General features: G+C 53.1%; 5 protein-coding genes across 5 annotated transcripts; 1 reads left to right on the top strand and 4 right to left on the bottom strand.

The window, feature by feature from the left end:
* Positions 1 to 1399: 1399 nt before the first annotated feature.
* On the top strand, positions 1400 to 2970 carry CPAR01_00011 (copper fist DNA binding domain-containing protein; the record flags this gene model as incomplete). The annotated part of the gene is made up of 3 exons (XM_060484304.1): positions 1400 to 1475; positions 1671 to 1829; positions 1964 to 2970. The coding sequence occupies 3 exons, from the start codon at positions 1400 to 1402 to the stop codon at positions 2968 to 2970; spliced, it is 1242 nt and encodes a 413-aa protein (XP_060355161.1).
* Positions 2971 to 6689: 3719 nt separating this feature from the next.
* On the bottom strand, positions 6690 to 9680 carry CPAR01_00010 (uncharacterized protein; the record flags this gene model as incomplete). Its single annotated transcript, XM_060484303.1, has 5 exons — positions 6690 to 7387; positions 7459 to 8027; positions 8085 to 8391; positions 8461 to 8519; positions 8584 to 9680. The coding sequence occupies 5 exons, from the start codon at positions 9678 to 9680 to the stop codon at positions 6690 to 6692; spliced, it is 2730 nt and encodes a 909-aa protein (XP_060355160.1).
* A 1596-nt stretch (positions 9681 to 11276) lies between these two features.
* On the bottom strand, positions 11277 to 14131 carry CPAR01_00009 (Rad4 transglutaminase-like domain-containing protein; the record flags this gene model as incomplete). Its single annotated transcript, XM_060484302.1, has 2 exons — positions 11277 to 13277; positions 13334 to 14131. The coding sequence occupies 2 exons, from the start codon at positions 14129 to 14131 to the stop codon at positions 11277 to 11279; spliced, it is 2799 nt and encodes a 932-aa protein (XP_060355159.1).
* A 602-nt stretch (positions 14132 to 14733) lies between these two features.
* On the bottom strand, positions 14734 to 15423 carry CPAR01_00008 (dopa 4,5-dioxygenase; the record flags this gene model as incomplete). The annotated part of the gene is made up of 3 exons (XM_060484301.1): positions 14734 to 15011; positions 15076 to 15158; positions 15242 to 15423. The coding sequence occupies 3 exons, from the start codon at positions 15421 to 15423 to the stop codon at positions 14734 to 14736; spliced, it is 543 nt and encodes a 180-aa protein (XP_060355158.1).
* Positions 15424 to 16152: 729 nt separating this feature from the next.
* CPAR01_00007 (uncharacterized protein) lies at positions 16153 to 19438 on the bottom strand (the record flags this gene model as incomplete). The annotated part of the gene is made up of 5 exons (XM_060484300.1): positions 16153 to 16322; positions 16385 to 18803; positions 18895 to 19186; positions 19229 to 19337; positions 19396 to 19438. The coding sequence occupies 5 exons, from the start codon at positions 19436 to 19438 to the stop codon at positions 16153 to 16155; spliced, it is 3033 nt and encodes a 1010-aa protein (XP_060355157.1).
* Positions 19439 to 20507: the final 1069 nt, after the last annotated feature.

The raw sequence follows: 20507 nt of genomic DNA, 5'->3' as shown, positions 1-20507 counted from the left end.
GCTGCTTCCAACCCCTCCGATCTTCACACCCTCCAGGGCCTCAACGCCTAGCTGCGACTGGTCGGCTGGTTTACCCCCCGCGTCTCCGAATCAGAGTCTCGATTTCATCCCGCCTCCCTGCAACCCCAAAAACCCGGACACTACTTCATACGCTACACTAGGCGAGAGAAGAGCTGGGAAGGCGCCAACACCGGCAATCGCTGCACAGCGCTGCACGGTCTTCGTCGACGACCACGGTCCGCCACACACCGACCACATCCTGTTTGTTGCACATGCTCAGCCCTTGCGCCCCAGGTACAGGCCCTGTGACGACCCTCACTAGCGACGACACGCTCAGCTACCCCTACCAGACTGCTCTACAGAATACGATACTGGCAGCTCGTCTCTACGGGCCCTCTCCTGCGACGTACTGCTCTACACTGTCTCTGCCGTCCTCTGTTGAATCTTTTTGAACCCGTGTTTTCTCGATTACTTCTGTCACGGGCTGCTGAGAACAAAACCTTTGCTGTCGGTATTCTACCTCGCGTGCGCCAACCTGGTTGAGGCTTGAACAACTGGAGCAAGCCCAGACACAACATTGGAAAGGTGATGAAAATTCTCCACTCAACACCCACCACTCGACTAGACTTACCCACTTGTTCCGGACGTTGACATCGGTCAATTGGTCCCAAGTACCTCCGTACCTCGAAGCTTGGCCGACCCTGCCCTCGTCCGTCGTCCTCATCTCTTTTTTTCTTCTGGTTTTTATGAAAATCTTTTAGCTGCTATCCGTATACCCCACGGATATGTCCTATTCATAGACCTCCACACTTTGTCGTGCTTGGCGGTCACTGTCACTCCAGTCTCTCCCCTCTTCTTCACAAGAAAAGAAGAGGCAAGAGGTCCGTAACCCTCCCAGAGGACGGACAACACAAACAAACCCTTGGCCAAGTTCCCACCACCAACACCCCTACCACCTACTACCTCCCACCTACCACCTACCACACACAGTCCCAGCACCATCCGTACAGCCGTACGTAAAGTACGGACGGACAGACACCCAGAACCCTCCAGCTTCCGCTACCGGCCGGCCCAGCTTTTAGCCATCGCACCCACGGCATCCAACCCAACCAGGGGCACTGGACTAACACGGCCCCCCCCCCCAGCCCACGCCAAACATTCTGTAACGAGACCGAAGAGCTCCCGCTCCACGCTCCAGGGCAAGAAAATCCCACTTTCCAGGCCGACCCGACCTACCATATCCTCGTCTTCGACTCGACCGTTTCTTTGCACGCCTGCCGACCGCCGATTGTCTTCGATCTCTCTCCTTCCCAAACTCTCGTGGCGGGGGAACTTAGAATCGCTTTTTTCCTCCCAACCATTCATCCCCCATTTTGCTGCTTGTTTTGCCTCGCCCGACATGATTATCGACGGGGAGAAGTATGCCTGCGAGGCCTGCGTTCGGGGTCACCGTGTTAGCAATTGCCAACACTCTGGTAAGTTCTTGGGCCTTTCATTGCACTTCTCTTCTCATTGCAATTGCACCCATGCAATGCAGCTCATTTAGCTATACCACAACATACCCCAAGCTACCTCTACCTCTTTCACTTGGGGGATTTCCTTCCCCAACTACACCACTGAGCATCGAGATTCTAGCAAACATGTGCAGCTAACCGCTTGTTTTGCTGCAGATCGTCCCCTTCAACATATTAACAAGAAGGGTCGCCCCGTCTCCCAATGTCAACATTGTCGGTCGATGCGCAAGTCACGCTCTGCCCACATCAAGTGCGATTGTGGTGAGAAGACAAGCAAATGCGCTCACCTGCAACCTTTGGCCGATGGCCATAGAGGTGAGTCTGCCCTGTGCTTCTGACAAGTATTCGCCTCCATGATGAGAATAATCCCCTCTAACACTCATGTTCCTCGCGCGCAGAGACTTGTTGCTGTAATCATGGTGGTCGCTGCACTTGTAGCCACAAGAAAGAACCAGCCCTCGACACCGTCCCCGAATCCGACTCCGACAAGGAAGCCATCGCACCTCGGCCGAAGCCGCCCGTTCGCAGGCGGCGTGCGAATACGGTCCATTCTGATGGCATGTTGACCTTCGACGAGCACGGCCATCACAAACCAGCACACAAGCTCAACAAGGCTTCTCAGAAGTGCGGACCTTATCAACTCAGCCGTGTCAATTCCTTGCATAGCACCAGTAGCTTGGGCAGCCACTCCCCGGAGCGCATCAGTGACAACCCTCTCAAGGATCCCGTATCGGGCCGCGTCGCACCTGTTCCACAGAGACTAGTCAAGTCTGAAGCTGCTTCTCCACTCATGAGAGGTTCATCTGGTTTCCAGCAACTCAACAACCAGCTTCCGCCCCTTGATCTCTCTGGCATTGAGTACCCGACATATGTACCCAACGCCTCTTTCGACCTGTTTGGCGGATCAGGAATGTCGTCGGATCACGATGCGCCAATCTTCAGTGCTGGGCTGAGCGCTGCATCCGTGGATTGGAGCCATATCGATCTCACCGACAGGACGGACAAGTTTGCTCCTTCGAGTTACAGCCAGGCTGGCGCTCAGAGCTTCAATGGCATTTTCGATTTCGGTACGGGCTCCGAGCCAGCTCCCACCCTCGCCGCGACGACTTCGACGTCTGGGGAGGTCTCTGAAGTAGAGGACAACTTCATCGCTGGCGATAGTGACTACGACGGCTTCGGCACTGGAAGCAACAGCTTTATTCACCCAGCGAGTTTCCTTGCTACTGGAGCAGACCTGAGCACGATTGACTACGACAGCTTCGCCAAATCATCGAACAATAAGTTCATGGCAGCACCTTCTTCATTTGATGACGGCGGCCCGATTGCTGGCGGTTCTCTCACTTTTGAAGATGACCCGGCGTTCTGGGGTCAGCAATTCAACGACGGCATCGCCACATACCAAGAGTCGCCAGATGGCCTGCCTCAGTTTCAGCCGGAACCCTGGACAATGCCGTAAGCGTTTTGATATGATGACAGTTTCGACGCTTGCACGCCAATGATATCCAGTCCAACGACTTTTAGACGGCAAGTACAGGCGCAAGGGATGCGAGCATAGGCGAGATGAGATTTTGTGGTGGACGACTGGATAGATGCCCGCTACGATATCCATACCTTGGAGTTGGCGTAGACCTCTTGTTTTTTTCTTCGACTTTGTTTACATTTTACCCGGACAGCATTAGAGGCTATATCTTTCTTATGTTTTGACGTTAGGCTTGACCATGGGACTGAAAAAGAAAAAAGACGGGGCGGGCGGCTCAAAAAAGAGTGACAGCATCTCATTATTATCACCATCATCAACTGGACTTGGCGCAAAGGCAACTGGGTAGCATCTGGGTGAGGCTATTGGGGATTGTTTGGTTACAGACGACGACGAATTATGCATGTAGGCCTTGGAAACCGGATTTTAGTGTGCAATTGGCTCACCCTCACGACATATCGTTTTCCCTCCCTGCACATGAACAAGCTGTATATAGAGAGATCCCAGCGGTTTCGATTCCTTATTGTCAAAGTGCGAGGCAATCAAAATAGTATCTATATCCAGGCGATCGCGGAGGCGCATTCACGAAGGATTGTTCGCGTAGAGTGATCGATTTGAGCTTTGCTGCGCATTTGCAACAGCTTTGCTTTCCATGGCTCTTACTTTCCCTTGATACGGGCTGCAAGTGATGTTCCGCCCGTAACGACATGCTAGCGGGTCATGGAGTGATAGGAATGGTTCAGAGACGAAGGGGGCTTGATACATTGCCAGGTGAATAGGGTAATAGGCCACTGATCGAGATTCGCATGTCCGTAGTAGTGGGTAAAAAGGGTTCAACTGATAATTGGCAATTCAAATTTGACAATCTCTTGGTGAATTACCTACTTACAAATTACCATGCGCTCAGCAAGACAATGCCTTGCTATTGATTTTCATTTTACTTTTTGACAAGCATTTGGCAACTTCATCGTTAACTGTCAAGGCAAGTCAATAAGTCAAACGGTGCACGAACCGGAAACTGAATGTGCCACCGATGTGGATGACGAATGCGAATGAGATGAGAGAGGGGCACAGGACAAACGATCTAATAAAATCAAAGCTACCTTGGTACGTATATACTTGGCTTTCGATGTTCGATGACAGGGCCCACATCAATCAGATAAAAGGGCCTTGCAATAGCGATTGAGTTATGCGGTCCTGGAGGAGGGGAGGGGGAGGGGGAAGGGGGGGTTTATTGTTTAGATGAGGGCTTGCATGTGTTTGTTCTGTGCTGCATCTGTTCTATGCACATCTATTTCAATTACCAGTAGGGAGGTTATGAAGAGCACAGCACTGATGCTTCTCCCTCGTGCGCTGTGGCTAGGTTGCTTACTTTATCAGCCATTAGCTCGTTGCAAGTACCTGAGATTCACCACCCAGTAAATGACATCCCTAGGTAGGTAGGTACTTGAGTGTATCGATGAGCCAAACTCGAAGCAAAACGCAGCACCTTCGCCGAGCAGATGGCCGGCAGTAGAGGCGGGCAAACCCGGGACTCAGTGAGAGACAGGCAGTTGCAGCCTGCAGGCGTCCTTCGCAAACTGCCTTACAGGCTTACATACCTGTATCCGTACCCTTAGGGCTTCAGGGCTCCGTTGGGGGACCCTCCTTTCCTGTTCCTGCATATCGTCCATTCAGGCTGGCACCGCCTCACCATCGGCGTTTTCCACCATGGGCCCCAGCAGTGTTTTCCAACTGGCTGATTGGTAGGGTCGACGGTGGTCACCGAATGTGACTCTGTCCGGAAATCGTCCACGTCCTGTTCAATCTCCATCCAGGGAAGTTCCCCCCTTGTGCTGCATGGCACTGAGAGTGCCAAGTGGCCAGTGCCCACCGTTGTGTAATAATTCTCCTCCTCGGACCTCCCTCCACTTTCTTCTCTCCCCTCCTCGGGGCACTCACTCTCAAGGGGGATCCACCGAGACTGGCGTTTGCGGGAATCGAGAGGGACTGGGCAAGTTGCAACGGTGATTGATGAACCCACCCAAGCTCCGCGAGGACCGTGTGGATTGCGACTTGATCACCCAGTCAGGGCCATCAGACCTCGGGCGTCCAAGGTCCGGAGCACACACTGGCAGATACAGTGCCAAACTCAATGAATGGTTGCGAGAAGCTGTGGACTCTATGGATAGGTATGCCTAATACTTGGTGAGAGTGGAGGCTCACGACCAGGATCCGTAAGAATACAGAGCCATCGAGTAGGTAGGTAGTAGGTAGGAGCATGCACGCCGAAACGGTCACCTGGGCCGGCAACGGTGGCTGGGTTGGTGGAGGCGCCGCTGCCGAGCCAGAGTGTGGGTGTGTGTGCGACTATGAGAGTGTGTCATCACCTGCTGTCAACACCGGCGCGGCTCTCGGCGCCTTTAGACGAGGGAAAGGGGGCACAGGGGGGGTCTTCGCAGGGGCTGTCCAACCCCCGTGGGCGGTGGCATCGATGATCTCCGGTGCTCGGGAGTCGGGACTGCAACCAATCGACGCAGACAGCCCTGAAGTAGATGCCGTACCATGTAGGCGAGCGTATGTTCGTTTGCCTTGAGTCGCGGCTAACGTGCCAGAGACTGAGAATAAGTCATAACGGCAAACTCGGCAGTGAGAGAAGTCCGGGAGGTGTGGTACAAGAATAGGATACTTGCTTTCCAGAGTTCGGGGCACTACCCATCACAGATTTTCCCACAGAGTTGGAACCCAGTTTCGATACATTGTCAGTCAATTTACTCTGACGGCATACATCACATGGTTCTTCCTGCATGGGTCCAGCAGGCGCGCGGTGCGCCAGCTAGCAGGTTTTCCCATGTGCCGCTTCGAGATCGAGGCTACCTACGCATGCTACAGATAGTTTAACTGTGATTTGGAGAGAGGAAGGGGGGGGGTTGGTTCATTAGCAGCTTACCTTACTCTCGGGTCAAAGCCTTCACCGCCTTCCACCTCAAGCCAACGACCAAGTTTCGTAGGACAGCCCCCTCCACCACCCGCGCGTCGGTGACAACAAGGGGCGAGCTGGGGAAAATGACATGGAGACTCCCAAGCGGTAGCATCTGGTGTGTGCAAGTGTGAGACCATAACATTGAGCCATCGCCCATGACAGGCATCAAGGCGAGAGAAGGCTTTGGCATATAAGGATGCGGCTTATAGAGAGAACTGATTGTACATTACACTTCATATTAATACACTGATACTGAAGCACCCAGATAGGTGTCGCAAGCATCTGTATCTTCCACTGGCGGAGAATAATTATATGGATAAACAACCCGATTGATCCATATCAACCTTTCGCGCAACCACACTTGATCTCCTTCCAACATAGAGGCACTCGCCCACTGTTGCTGTCAACATCTTCAATAGTACCAAAAGTGAATTTTGCCAGTCACCTCTGAGTGTCCCAGAAAACCCGTGTTCGGCGGTTGAGCACTATGCTGCTCGGTAGCTTTATGCTCCAGCTGCAGGGGCTGCTGTTGTTCCAGCAGCAGCGGGTGCCCCTGCACCTGCAGTTCTTCCTCTCCATGCTGTGGATGATGCAGTACCTGCTGGGACTCCACGACACTCCCCATCTCCTGTGGCTGCTGACAATCTGCCATTTGCTGCGCTAGCTGCTGTTGTTCATGCAGCTGCCGTTGCTGCCGTTGCTGCCGCTGTTCGATCCACGCAAGATGAGAGGGTTCCTAAGCTGCTTGTTGAGTTGCACGGACAACATTGAGGTAACCGATAAGCAGTAACGGCCGAGGGTCGAAGCCCATGTCTTCGTAGCTGAGCGCAGTGCGGTAGGCTGGTGCCTCCTCTGTCTTTTCCACAGCAGCTGATGAAAGAGTTGCTAAATCGGCTAGATGCTGCAGCCCCTGGCTTGCAGCTGCCTCCATAGCAGATGGAGCTGGAGCTGCGGCAGTATTAGTGGAGAGGCGAAGGTGATCAGCAATCTTGTCCCGAACCAGTCCATCGAAGACGGAAGCTGGAAGTGAAGAGTCTCGGAATTCACCAAGAAGCCTTGTGGCCTCCTCCTTTGTCTTATCCAACTTTGCCAGCTCGACTAATGTGAGCACCGCAAGAACTGTAAAATGATGGTGCAAGGGCGTGATGAGTTGCGAATGGCCAATCAGGAGGTTGATCAGCTCTTGACTGGGCCACAAGACATCGGTGGACTTGGCGGATGGGTTGAGAAGATATGCCAACAAGCGGCAATGCCAATATACGAGGTGAATAACAGGATAAATGTTGGGCCCAATGTGGGCAGGCAGATCCTCACGAAAGTCTTCTACCCACGCATCCATAAAGGAGCCCACCATGCGGTCCGCAAAGGTTGTGTTGAGTGGCTCTTGGAAGTTGGTAATCATGGACGACGCACGGCTGAGGAACTTGGACGCACCTGCTATATAGTCAGTACCCTGTAATACTCTCACACATAAATGGGCATAATTTCTTCAAAAGAACACTTACGGATCAGCAGATACGGCACTTCACCGATGACCGCCTTGAGGCCAGGTGCCAGGACCACGCTTTCATCTCGGATCAAGGAAGGCACCGCAGCACCCACAGCATTCCATCGGTCGAGCAAGACCAACGACCACCAAATCCTGACACGAAGCTGGCTTTCATTATCTGGGCCTGCTTCAGCCTCGGAAAGATCTGCCTTGGCCTGGTACAGCTTCAGGGTATTGGCGCTCGCTACCGCTCTGCCCAATAGGGATTCCTTGGGTGCGCCGATGGAGCCCAATGGTCGAATGTCAGCCTCAATAATCATGAGGAGAAGTGTCTGGAGGAAAACCAGGTTTGCAACTGCAGTCCGAGAGGTAGAATCGCTAGCCTCCCATTCTACTAATAGCGTGTGGGCGAGCCGGACATCTCCAGGGGTACCAGACTGGAACGAAGGGAATGAGTGAATGGTTCCCGAGAGAGCCTCTACAAACGCTTCCCGCAGAAGGCCGGGGCACTGAGCCAAATATTCTTGTATCAGCACCCTGCTGCTCGGCAGAAAGGGAAAGTAAGGATGAATCATGGTCAGGTAGCTAAGAGCTCTGTATTAGTCTCATCTTTTCAAGGGCAAAGAGAAATTGACCACGTACCCATTGAAAACCTCTTCATCCACATCCCGCGCCTGATCGATATCAGGCATGTCAGCCACAGGGCCATCTATTGACGCAATAGGGGGCCGTGGCTGCATGTCATTCTTAATGGGCAAAGCCATGGGCTGGGGTGCCAAGCCATTGGTGGCGAAAGGGGACGGTTGATAACGATCAGACGGTGTTGTAATAGGCTGAAGAGGGCGAGGCTCGGTGCCCCAGGCGACCTGTCTCTGTGGTGCCGGGGTAGAGATGTCGGTACTGGAGATGCTGGAGAATGGTCGTTTCCGGCTGGTGTCCTCACCAGGGCCTGACATGGAGTTAAGCATTGCTGCCGCAGAGGTCCAGTTTACCATTGACTCGGGTGGCAATGACTCACTTTGGATCTCCAACTTGCCCTCAATGCTGTTGATCCTGTCGGCAAGTTCTTTTATATATCTAAGGCATTGTGTGAGTTTCCGGATCTTCTAGATAGAGAAAGCGCGCGCCATCCTCAACTTACCCCTTGCTTGGACCGCGCTTCTGAGGAACACGGCTGAACATGCAGCGGATGCCAGACCGTTTGCAGTTGGAGCATGGGCTGTCTCCAGCATCTGACTGAGCGTCGCATTTGACCTTCTTTCTCCGACACTCATCACATGCGCGAGACACCTTTGACCGTTTTCTAGGCGGAGTGCTGTCACCCAGGGCATATGGTTGAGCAAGATGATGGTGGTCCATGGGTATGGACATGGACATATGTTGCTGTAGTGACTCTGGCAATGCTTCCTCGGGCACGTAAGAACGAGAGGCAGGCGGGAGGGGAGGGGGCTGATGAGGGTGCTGATGCGGATGCTGGTGAGGAGCATGCTGGTGCTGGTGCTGGTGCTGTTGAGCCTGTGTCTGAGCCTGCGTCTGCGCCTGTGTCTGCGTCTGCGTTTGTGTCTGGGCTGGGGTCGGGGCCTGGGCCTGTTGCTGTTGAGGTTGCTCCGAATGAGAATGGGAATGAGGATTGGGCATGATGCTACGAAGACTTGGGTCCTCGACGTTCATGCCTGGATCTGTGACGTGCATCATGGGCTCTGCTGCAAGATCCTGGCCAAGCTGAGCAGCCAACTGCAACTCCTCCACGCTGGCAGAGTGAGACGAGGGCTGCTGTGGCGTGGGCGGCGGCTGTTGCTGGTCTTGGGGGTCATCGTCCCTTGTAGCCGGGTGATAATAAGGACCGCCGTCTTGAGCTTCGGCCGATGGCGAAGGATAGCTTTGTATTCGATCGGCTTCTTGAAGTCGCTCCTCTGGTAAAGGAGACGGATAACTCGGGATGCGCTCCTCGTCCATTCTCTCGCTCTCCAGTCTCTCGTGTTCGAGCCTCTCGTGCTCCAGCCTCTCGTGCTCCAGCCTCTCGTGCTCCGGTCGCTCATCCACTGGTGCGTCGTGGAGTCTCTCTTCTTGTATGCGGTCATCGTTCAAGCCATCTACCTGGATATCGTCCTCTTGTAGTCGGTCCTCCCGCAAGCCGACTTCATGTGTTCTGCTGTCATCTTCTAGTTTGCTCTCTTGGAGATCCTCCACCTTTAATCTCTCTTCCTCGGTCGTCTCGCCTTCCTGCGTCGAAGTCATGGCGAGAGATGCCTAGGGTGGTCTGTGTGAAGCCGACGACTATCGATTTCGTTTCGCGACACTGCTGCGCAAGACACAATAGGGCCAATTATTCAGGGTTTCCGGGTGTACAATTAAGCATCAGCTGGAAAGACGACGAAAGGTTGACGGGCGGATTGCGTCAAAATGAAGTCAGGACTCGTTGCGCGACGGGAAGCGGAAGGTGGACGTAGGAAGTCGAAGGCTCTTCGCGACGAGAAGAAAGCGCGTCAATGGAAATGTGTAGTGCGAGTTCGTGCATGCACAGGAGCGCGTCGCGATTGCGTTGCACGACTAAGCGGTGAGTCCTCGAGCTCGAGGCAGGCTTCAATTCACTGTGTTTTAAACTATGTGTTTAGTATCTGTACTCTCTAGTATTTTGCAAAGCTTTTTCTCTTGTCTCCCTCGTTGCGACGCGACAATTGCGAATGGTAGCTTGCGTTCTCAAAAGTTTTCCCATCCATTCGCGCGACAAGCTCCAGGTAGGGGCGAGTCGCGGAAGTCAGCTGTGATGCGAGCAGTTCTGTAGCCATCGTCAATCGCAATAGTGCGACAACGATGGCATCTGCGAGGGTTTTGATTCATCGCAGCAGTGCCGCCGCAACAGCAGCAAGTCGCTCGAGTGATAAAGCGCGTGGGGGTTGAGGGGAAATAATGAATCGGGCTGACTGACCTCTGCTCTCTCTTCAAAAGATAGTCCGACGCGGGCTGTCGTGATGGATCTGCTTAGCAGGCGATCTGGTGGACGGAATAGGAAGAACCAGGCAGCCGATGGAGGTTGGAAAGGCGTTGATTGATCCGGATTGCGCTGGAGTTTTGACCTTTGGGATTCTCAGTCAGCACAGGGCGGGCTTTCCTGGTTCGTCAGGGTTTGTTCGGGACCGGGGACGTGGACACTCTGCGTCTCGCATGGGCCCGACGCGCTTGACTGGAAGAATTTTTTTTCTGGAGATGCCGGGAAAACCACTGGGGACGGGCAGTGGAAGTGGGGGAAGGTACGTAAGGTCCGTACAGAAGATGGTATTACCTAAGATACCTTAGGTACCTAGGTAATGTGCCACCCACCATCGTTGAAAATACATAGCCGTTCCTATCCGTCCGTGCGTCATCGAATCGAGGAGCTTGGGCCACCTCACTGGCTCGACCTCTTGACAGGCGTCCCTCTAGATCTCTACGAATTCAAACACAAACTAACAATTACGGATCAGGTATGAGGAATAGCACTTAGCTAAGGTAGGCTGTGAACCCGCGAAGAAACATATCCATCCTCTCGAGTGCGAGTTGACGTCAGTACATGTGTTCGTACTTTTGTAAGGAGTAATGGCTAGCTGTACGATGATTCGACGCTGTTCCCCTTACTTCAATAAGTCAAGAAATTTAACAAGGCGACGCCGTAGAGAAAAACGAGACATCTTTGTACTCACATCAACTCGCACTAAGTGTGATGACCAGGTAGGTAGCCTGGTCTCTATCTTCAAGTTATTCTAGGCGCAGCAGGAAAGTGATTCATGCCTCAATAGTCGTATTCGGCTTTCTGTAGGGTATCAATGTCTTTCGGCCCATCCACCAATCCTAATCCTAATCCACCAGGAATCCGCTACCGTTCTCATCTTCCTCCATATCGTATTCCTCAGTCACATCGCTCAGCACATCTTCGACCTCATTATCCTCTTCTGCCCCAAGACTTTCCTTCCTTTGACTCTCAGGCCTTGCCTCAACCCCATCAGTTCTCTCAACTGCATCAATGTGACCAAACTCTTCATCAGTATCAACCAGGAAACCGCCTCCGTCAACCTCCATCCCATTATCTGCGGCGCGCTCACCCATATTCTCGTTGTGGGCAGCAGAATGAACACCTCTCTCTAGATCAGAGCCATTTGTGCTCTCCCTTGCATCGGCCCTGCCCGCGAGTCCCGCACTGGTCCATGTCTGCGCAACGTCGTGAACCATGACGCTGTCTTCAATGAGGAAACCTCCGCCCTCCCCTGTACCGCAGCTGTCCGGCCCCTTATCTATGTCGGTCCGGACGAATTCGGTCAGCTTTCTTTCTTCCTCGGCCCGCTCCGCAGGTTTGACGCCTGCCCACACGCGCTCAAAGATCCGGAGCGCCACAAGAAACCGTCTCCAAGTCCGGATGGCGACCAAGGATCGCTTGCTTTGCTCTTCCTGTGCGTCGACATCCTCGAACCCAGTCATCACTGCACGCACAGCTTCCTCATACTCCTTCGCAACCACGACGCCGTTAAAGACCGCAGTCCCGTGTTTGCCCTTAAATTGGAACCCTGACAGAGCTGGCGCGTAATCGACCCCTAGAACGTAGGCGGCTCTAGCAGCTGTGTCGAACTCGTCACGGATGTGGACCCCTCCCTCGGGTACCATGCTTTCCACATATATGTCGATGTTACCAAATTTGTTCTTCGGAACTCGCCCATTGACGACCGGTGATGCGCGGTAAATATCCGTCTGATCCTGCGTGAAGACCGGCATTCCTGCGGCATCACGTTCGTCCCCACCGTAACCGTCGTCGGCGTACTCGCCCAGTTTCGCATTGGACCTTCGCGGCAGAAATTTGATTGGAACCTCCATCGGCTTGACTTCGCGCCCCATGCGATACCACTTGTCCCTGCTCCGGGCAATTCGAACGTCCCTACGTCGATATACTTTTTCCAGCGGAGCCCTGCTACCTGCTGCTACCGTTCCTGCCGGCTGCGCGCCTGGCGTAAAGACTTCATTGCGCCTCAGGTGCCTCTCCAACGCAAATACCGGATGGTCTTTAAAGTCTGCCACATTTCGCGGCATTGGTTCGCGTGCTTCCATTGCATTCAGCTCGGTATTTTCAATTTGGTCAAGGTCGGTCAGGCGACGCCGGCTGAACGGCTTCAATGCTTTCCGCCACCAACCCTCGCCATGTTCCATCACTGTCTCAATGCGCAGACGACGTGTCTTGGCCGTGTATGCCTTGGCATATCGCCTCGTGACGTCTCGAACTGTGCCATCAGTGTCGAAAGCCATGACATATGTCATAGAGTTCTCCTTGTCGGTTGCCGGGGGTTCCAACTGTCTGGGTTTCCACTTGGAGTTTGTGACCAGAGGGTCTACGGGCTGCCACTTCTGGTGGCCCACGTCTAGCACTTCCACCCAGTATACCGGGAAGCTCGACTCGCGAATCTTCACGGGACCCTCAACCTGTTGCCGCAGAGTCGGTGAAGATGATGTTGTTGGCAGCTTGTAGGCAGCGGCATTTGGGTGACCCAATCGACGGAGCGGTGAAGTCAAGACGGATGCCGAAGACGAAGGTTCCTCGACAGCTGACTTGTATTGTAGCAACTGGGACCTTATTTTCTCCTCCGTGGTAGGCTTGTTCGAGTGCTTTGCATCTCTGGGCCTTGGCAGAGAGGGACCGGCTGAACCAAAAGACAGCGGCTGTAATGAACAAACCAATCGCGCACGAACTCCTACTGCCCTTAGCAAAGCACAGTATAACTGTGCGCCAGTATCTCGAGACCCTGACAACTTTCTCGCTGCGTCTCTGAAGTCCGAACGGTCTAAGCATGAATCCATGTTGCTAGGTGGCTCATACTAAGGCAAGAGGATTAGCATGTTGCTTCGAGTGCAGTAACCTGGCACAGACTCACGTTGTTCAAATGGTCAGGATCTTCAGCCCATAGTGGTCGACGCAGGCCCCGTTCAGTTATCTGGAATTTGGATCTGAATATGGCTCCAGCCTGTTCGAGGCCGTTCTTTAGGGACTCCGTTTGTCCAAATTGGGGAAGATCAGGGCCTGGTGTCAAGTAGCCAATAATTTTTTTCGAAAGCAGAGGACGCAAGGTCTTGTGAACCTGTTCATCATCACACCAACGATTTCTGAGGGCACAGTGTAGCAGGAGACACAGCAGATGAGTCTGGTGTATCGTGATGCGCCGCTGCTTCTCTTCCTTTGTCACTGGCTTTCGTTTGTTGGCACCTTTCCTTGTGACGCTCGTCGCATTGACATGCTTTGATAGATTGAGAGTCAGTTTTTGGGATTCTTCCTGAGTCTCTTGAAAGTGGCGTATGTCTCCATGGGCAACATTGGCGAAATTGCTAGCCTCCTCATTTCCGACTTCTTCTTCGGTGTCATCATCAAGATCATCCTCGTCGTCGTCGGAATCTCGGTACATGGTCTGGACGGTCGCCGGAGGCAAAATCACGTCTTCAAACTCAATGTCTGCGTCTTCGTCGTCCTCCCCAGATCCCTCCTCTTCTGTGGCCTGTGACTTCACGGCCTCTGCTTTTCCTTCCCCAGGTCGCTTTAGTCTTTTAGCTGGGGGCTCTGAGAATGCTTGAGAGCCAGCGTCCGCAGCAGCTTCCATCAGCATTTCTTGATAAACATCCGGTACGTCGGACTTTGCGGCCCTGGGCCGGGTGGCCCTGGTTCGTTTCCGGCCCGCCATTGTGGCTCTGGTTGGTGTGGATGTTTATATCAGGTTGGGAAGCCCATACGCAGTGGACGCAGGGGCAGGCGGGGCAAGAGGACGCGAAGCAGGTAAGGTAGGTGGTTGAAATCAGGGTGTCTGCTGCAGAATGGTTGCAGTGAATAACCTGTGATTAGATATATTCTCGCCTACTTTAGGTATCTTCCACACATAGGTACCTCCCGTAGATACCTTGCGGCAGGGCAAGTTCTTGGGTTGAAGACTCTGTAAGTGAGGTAAGGGAAGGTATCGGTAGGTAAAACTTGAATATCTCAAGATGAGATAGGTAGGCAGAATGAATTGAGTACTTGGTCGCTGACAAACCATGAGACATGACGTCATTGCAGCAGTAGCAGCATCCCGTAGGCAGCAGGGCGAAATCAAATCGCCGGGTCACTCAAAGCCACGTGACCTTGGGCCGTTGCCTAATCACCTTGCTAATTTCTCAACAACTGTGCCGTCTTGAAGGTACAGAGTCACTTCGAAGTTCATGAGGTAATATACATGACAAGGTACCTTAGGTAATACGAAACGACATGGAAATAAAGGATTTACTACTTTACGCTGTCCTTTCCGCACGGCTAGTTTTTATTGCGGTAGAAAATAGTGGTGTCCAGAGGCAACCTGTCGCCCATCCATGTAGCTCTTTGTGTGTGATTGCGGAGTTCCGTGGCATTGTGGTCAATGCCTTCCTCGACTGTGTTGGGATGAATAAGAACGGAAAGAGGACCTCGATATATGGTCAACCATGGTATGAATGCGCCAAACTGTGCTGGCGTGAAGATGTTGACTTCAAACATGGCCACGGGGTGGGGGCCAATGGGCTTTTCCCAGAATCGATAGATTCTCAGCTCTGGGACTGGACGGGGAAGCAAATATCAGCCATACCTTTCTCTAGAGCCAGATCAGTCGCAGACACTTACATTCTCTCCGTATACGTTCCCAAAGGTCTCTGGCATGCTTTACTTGTTCTGGGTTGCTCTGAAAATGGTAGATGTGGACGTCACTGCAGTGCGTACAGGAGGTTAGCACCATAAGCGCGAAGCAAGGTACTCTGAGGTAGGTACGTCGCAATGTTGGGTCCCTTACAAGCCACCTTGTCTCCCAGTGTCTAGGGGAGCTGGAAACTCCTCATAAGTCTTGCTCAAACTCTCCCGTGGTGGGTTCCTGAAGCTCTTGCCATCCTCGTTGAGCTCGGTTGGCAGCGGGGGGGCACTTTCGTATCCCTCGCGAGGGGAGATGTAGGTATAGAGCGGAGTATTGGCGGCCATTGCAACTCTGTCTCCTTTGACTGAGGTAAGTATGCAGCGTCTTACCAGCTAAGGATGTCAAGTTTGAAGTTAGTTTTGAAGGTTGAATACAAGGAAAACCGAAACTTAGTGGATTGGGCCTTCATGAACTCGGAATAAGAACAGCACACTCTTTGACTTATATACACACATGTCAGGTAACACACCGTCCTGATTGTCAGACGTCCAAGTCAGTATTGCGCTGTTTCGCGGACGCCACTGTTGTTGGTCAGCACGCGATGGGATCCACTCACTTTCTAAGCAACCGCGCGCGCAGAAAACACTAAGGTGTGGGCAGACTCCATTCGGCATGGTCGCTCTTTGCGTCGACATACGATCAATCTTTCATTGACGCATCTATCCGTACATGTTGTCCCAACTCCCAAGGACGCCGCACCTCCGCTCCCTCGCGTCAATCTTCACCAAATTCAATCTGCGCGGATCAAGAAAGCCCACTGCCTATAGCGCAAGTACAAATGTAGTGTTCACTATCATTCATTAAGTGCTCAGTTTGTCTGTGGAGAGGACCAACATTCTCAGCCAAGCGCAAGTATACAGCATCATCGGAAACCGAAACTCCAAACCGCAACAAGGCATATCCCAAAACTATGTATCAAAGCTCGAAAACTCCCGAGAATCTCGCTCATGTCGTGAATCTTCATCAACTCGGCCATTCGTGTACCACTCTGCTCCCTGAGAACCCCAATTTCTCTAACACGGCTGAAGGTAATTGCTTGGGACCAGCCCCATGCGTCCATTACTCCCGTGAATTTCAGCTTCCCACCACCCGTCGTCTTGGTGACGCAGGACGGCAAGAAGGTCCCCCTTGGAAAATCCTAGTTCTTCTGGGATGGCTGCCTGGTAAACGTACAAAGCCCTTGCTGCAACCTAGTTAGCACCGTCTTCTTTTTCTCCGCCTTCTTATTGTAGGGCTAGCACTTACCAAAATGCAAAATGGGCCGGCCATCTCGAGTATATTGCCGAGATGGGTCTGCCACGCTCTTGCTACGCTGTCTCGACTCGCCTTGTCCCGGTGGTCCGCCGCCTTCGTAGAGTCCCATGGCCCGATTGCTGGAGCTCGTTCCAGGTCGACTCCCACCACGGCCACGGACTGATCCATAGCCCTCATCACCTACAGGCGCGAGTTGGACAGCTAATTCATTGGCGACATGGCTGCTGCCCGGTCTCATCTTCTCCAAGTAAGGAACCGGAGACGCCGCTCTCGACATTGAGCTAGGTGACTTCTGGTAGTAGGGCTGTTCTGACCCCCTTCTGGGTATGTTGCTCATTCGTGATGAGCCTCGCCCCAGAGAACCTTGCGGATTAGGAGACGCTGATCGGTAACCACCTCGAGTATCCTCGGCTGGCCCAGCTCTCGGCGAAGCAGTGCGAGGGGTGCTTCTGTAGCCGCTTCGCATGTCTTCCATTGGTGCAGTTCTCGGGGAAGCGCTTCGAAGGGGGGCAGGTGATGCTGCCCGAGGAACGTCGCTACCTCGTGTCATTGGCCGCGAGCTGGCCGTTCCACCGTAGCTTGACCCAGGGCGGTTGGCCGGGTTGAACATGCTACGGGTCTGGTCGGTAAATTTGGCCGATGTCTCTTTCATGGCCTTTGCTGTCACCGCCTGGGGTGGTACTCCAAGTCTCTGCACGACTTGCTGATCATAGGGTGGCGGCGTGCCTCGAAGTCCTCCGGCCGTTGCATTGCTGCTTCCCACCGCCGGGACCGACCTGGAGAACGGCTGGGAACCGGGCGTCGGAGTAGCAATGCCGTGATAGCGGTCTGCTGAAACGCGCACGCTGGACTGCTTTCCTACGCCAACCCCCTTGAGCTCGGCCAGGGCTAGGGCAATTGGATCCGTCTCAGGCTGAGCGGCCGGAACATTGGATCCCTTCCTCTTCTCCAAGTCTGGAGTTGTGACGGAAAAAACATTCTGCCCAACGTTCAATGCGAGACTAGCATTTGCATCAATTGGCTCTGGGCTCATGGTTGATCTGTCTCCTAGCAGGTTCGATGTCTCCTGAGTCTGCAGTTGGGGCCTTCGAGCCGGACTTCCTTGAGTTGTCACTGGGTGCCAGGTGTTTCTGGTCGCCGGCGAGCCTGGTGATTCCTTTGTGCTCTTGCGACGGAATGGACTATGATTTTGGAAGAAGCCACTCCGTTTCTTGAGAACTTGTTTATCCGAGACAGGAATTCCACTCACTGGTTCCTGCTTAACGGGCGATACTTTACCGCTTGCTGGCTCTTGGCTTGAAAGCGAGGTTGGGTTCGAGTAATCGCTGAGGGAATCGCGGCTCGAAGGCCTGGCTGAGGGCGGGTGCGAGCTACGCTCCGAGGGTGGGCCGGTACGGCAAAGCATTGTCATGCCGTCGAGAGGGTACGGATCATGAGGGACTGGTGCAAATGATCCACGCTGACTCATATCAAGAGAAGGTCGGCTTGGTTGCTGCTGCTGCTGTTGAGCCGGAGGGTGAGCAGCCGGGGCTGCCTGCCGTGATTTGTCCAAAGGTCTCTGTACAGCAACTGGTGCTTCGCGAGTATGAGGGGGTAAGATTTCTCGCCGACCCGTGTCTTGCAGATAGCTCCTTGCGGTCGGGCTCGCATCCTTGTGGCCCGAATCTAATCCAAACCCTCTGGAAGAGGAGCTGGCATCCTTTGGTGCTGTGTCATGAGCGAGTTGCCTAGTCGTAGAAGGGCTTGCATCTTGACGCCTTGAATCAGGAGCAACAACGGTTCTGGGAGTAGCTGAAGGTGGATCTTTGTGTCCTAGGTCCTGAGCAAGACTTGAATTGGGATCGTGGTGCGATTCGTATGTAGAGGGTTGCGGTGAAGATGATCTGAATGCCGGGTTTATACTCCTTGGAAATTGGGCAACGGAGTAGCTGTCGTCGTCCGACGTTTCCGATTGCGTGTCGTTAACATCTCCTCGACAGAAATTGATGTACTTTGGCGGATCTGGGATCTCTTGGCCCGTTCCTTGTTCTTTGATGAAGCTGATAATGTCCGTTTCAACATCCATGGTTTCCAGTGACAAACGGATCTTCTCGCAAGAAGCATCATCGCTGACGCAGACAGTGGAAGATATGTTGGCGAACGTCCACAAGCTACTTTTTGTGAAGTCGAGACGCTCTTCCTCCAAATCTTGGAACTTGTCCGCAGCTGCCTTCCACTCTCGATTCCACCTCACTGTCGTGTCCTCAAGTGCCTTCACAGCATTCTCGTACTCAGTATTAGACGTCGCAACGCTGATCTGCGTCTTCTCTAGCTTCGCCTTGTTCTTCCGCTCCTCTTGGCCCATAACCATGTGACCCTGAGCGAGGTAGCCCTTGATCTTGAGACACTCCTGCTCGAATCGGTCCCGCGTCTATCGTATTGGTCAGTGCATGACTCGTCTCGAGACCCGACCCGGAAGACTCATGGGCCAATTCGGATTTGGGGGCATCATCAGAACTGACCTTATTGACGTGCTGTGTTTGTTGTATCTTCGTCTTAAGGATCTTCTCAATGCCGTTTTGCACAATCTTCCTTCTCTCCTTCATACCACCCGCGAAAGCGGCAAGAGGCTCTTCCAATTCTGTCTTCATTTGCGCTGCGATGTTCTGATGTTGCTTCGCCATCGATTCGACCTCGCCTCGAACGGTGTCGAGGGAAACCTTCAGACTTCCTGACTCATGGGATCCTAATGATTTTCGACACAAAGAGAGTAGTTTTCGGGAGTATTCGTCTTCGATAGAGGCACGAGCTGCACTGGACATTAGCTTTCGGCTGTGACAGATCCAGTCGTGTTACTTGCCGCTGTAGAAAGATTTCAATTCATCACATGTTTGCTTCGCAGCGAGCATGCGGTCCAGCAAAGGGCCTACACCAGCATCTTCCTTTCCCCAGAAGTTGTTCGCAACTAAATGTCGGGTCGGTAAGCTCCTGCTTTGCTGCAGACATATAGAACCTCAACATACATGATAGAGCCACACTTGGCCCATCCGCCATCGATGTAGGCATGATGCCTACGAGTGCGTCAACGCCTTTAAATAAGGAACAGACTCAAGAGAGGTATGGCGTTGCATGCGGTCGATTCAGGCTACTAAATAGTAGAAAAATGAATCAAGGTTCATTAACAGCCTTTGGGTATCTTTGCGCACAACCTCAATGTGTCGCTTCTGAAGTTTGGTGTTGGAAAGCTGGAGTTGGTTGAGAGCCACGTTGGCGTCAATAGCTGTATTCGGGCGACGGGTCGGTCGATTGATGAGCAGATGGCCAAGGTAATATTGTTTGGTTCCGTTGCCGAGTAACCATTTCATTACATAAGGCGACCTACTCAAGTGTCTTACCTCAGTGGATGGCTAGGCTGAGTTTAGCGTGTTCGTACATCAAGCATGTCTGCCTTAGGGAAATCACCTGTAATAAGGTATCCGTTTCGGCAGCAAAGAAAGTACCTCAGGCGGGCAGGACGAGAGCGGGGGTGGGAGGCACCTTAGGTACCAAGGCAGGCAGGCATACTACGTAAAAGGCCCAAGGGCATTCGGGGTAGTTAGCCCAATACTGAATGCCTACGCAGTAAGTACCTTCCTAGATGCCTCTCCCTGTGAGGGTGCTATTTTAGTTACTTCTCCCCAGGTCGAGACCTCTGGCAGGTCACGTGCAACTATAGGCTCTCCAGCAGTACGGAAATTGGATACCTTACCTACCTATCTACCTTGGTATCTTCGTTGAATCAAGCACTAAAGAGGCCAGCTTACGTCTAGAAGAGACTCGATATCTTTCTAACCGAGCTACCTTAGGGTCAGTGCCTACCTGCAGCGCGCCTAGACGTGCCAAGGTACCTAAGGTAGGTAAAGCATGTTGTCTGAGGGCCATCTACTTTTTTACAATGCCGGGCCGGCTGTATCTGGGCTGCCCTTGGTGCCTCAAGTATGACCGTCTTAGGCGGTGTAGATGCACACAGACTGTCACCTTGCCTAAGGCACCTTAATGTACCTTACCTTAGGTACCTGCCTGGCCTGGGTAGGTACCACCCGACCTTGCCTGGAGGTAGATTCCTGCCATCAGGTTCCTTACCCTCCCTCCACTG

The sequence above is a fragment of the Colletotrichum paranaense genome (assembly GCF_030867605.1).
Source record: "Colletotrichum paranaense strain IMI 384185 chromosome Unknown Scaffold_1.1, whole genome shotgun sequence".
Lineage (NCBI taxonomy): Eukaryota > Fungi > Ascomycota > Sordariomycetes > Glomerellales > Glomerellaceae > Colletotrichum > Colletotrichum paranaense.
The sequence above is the reverse complement of the archived record's forward strand: the minus strand, read 5'-3'. Positions and strand labels throughout refer to the sequence as shown.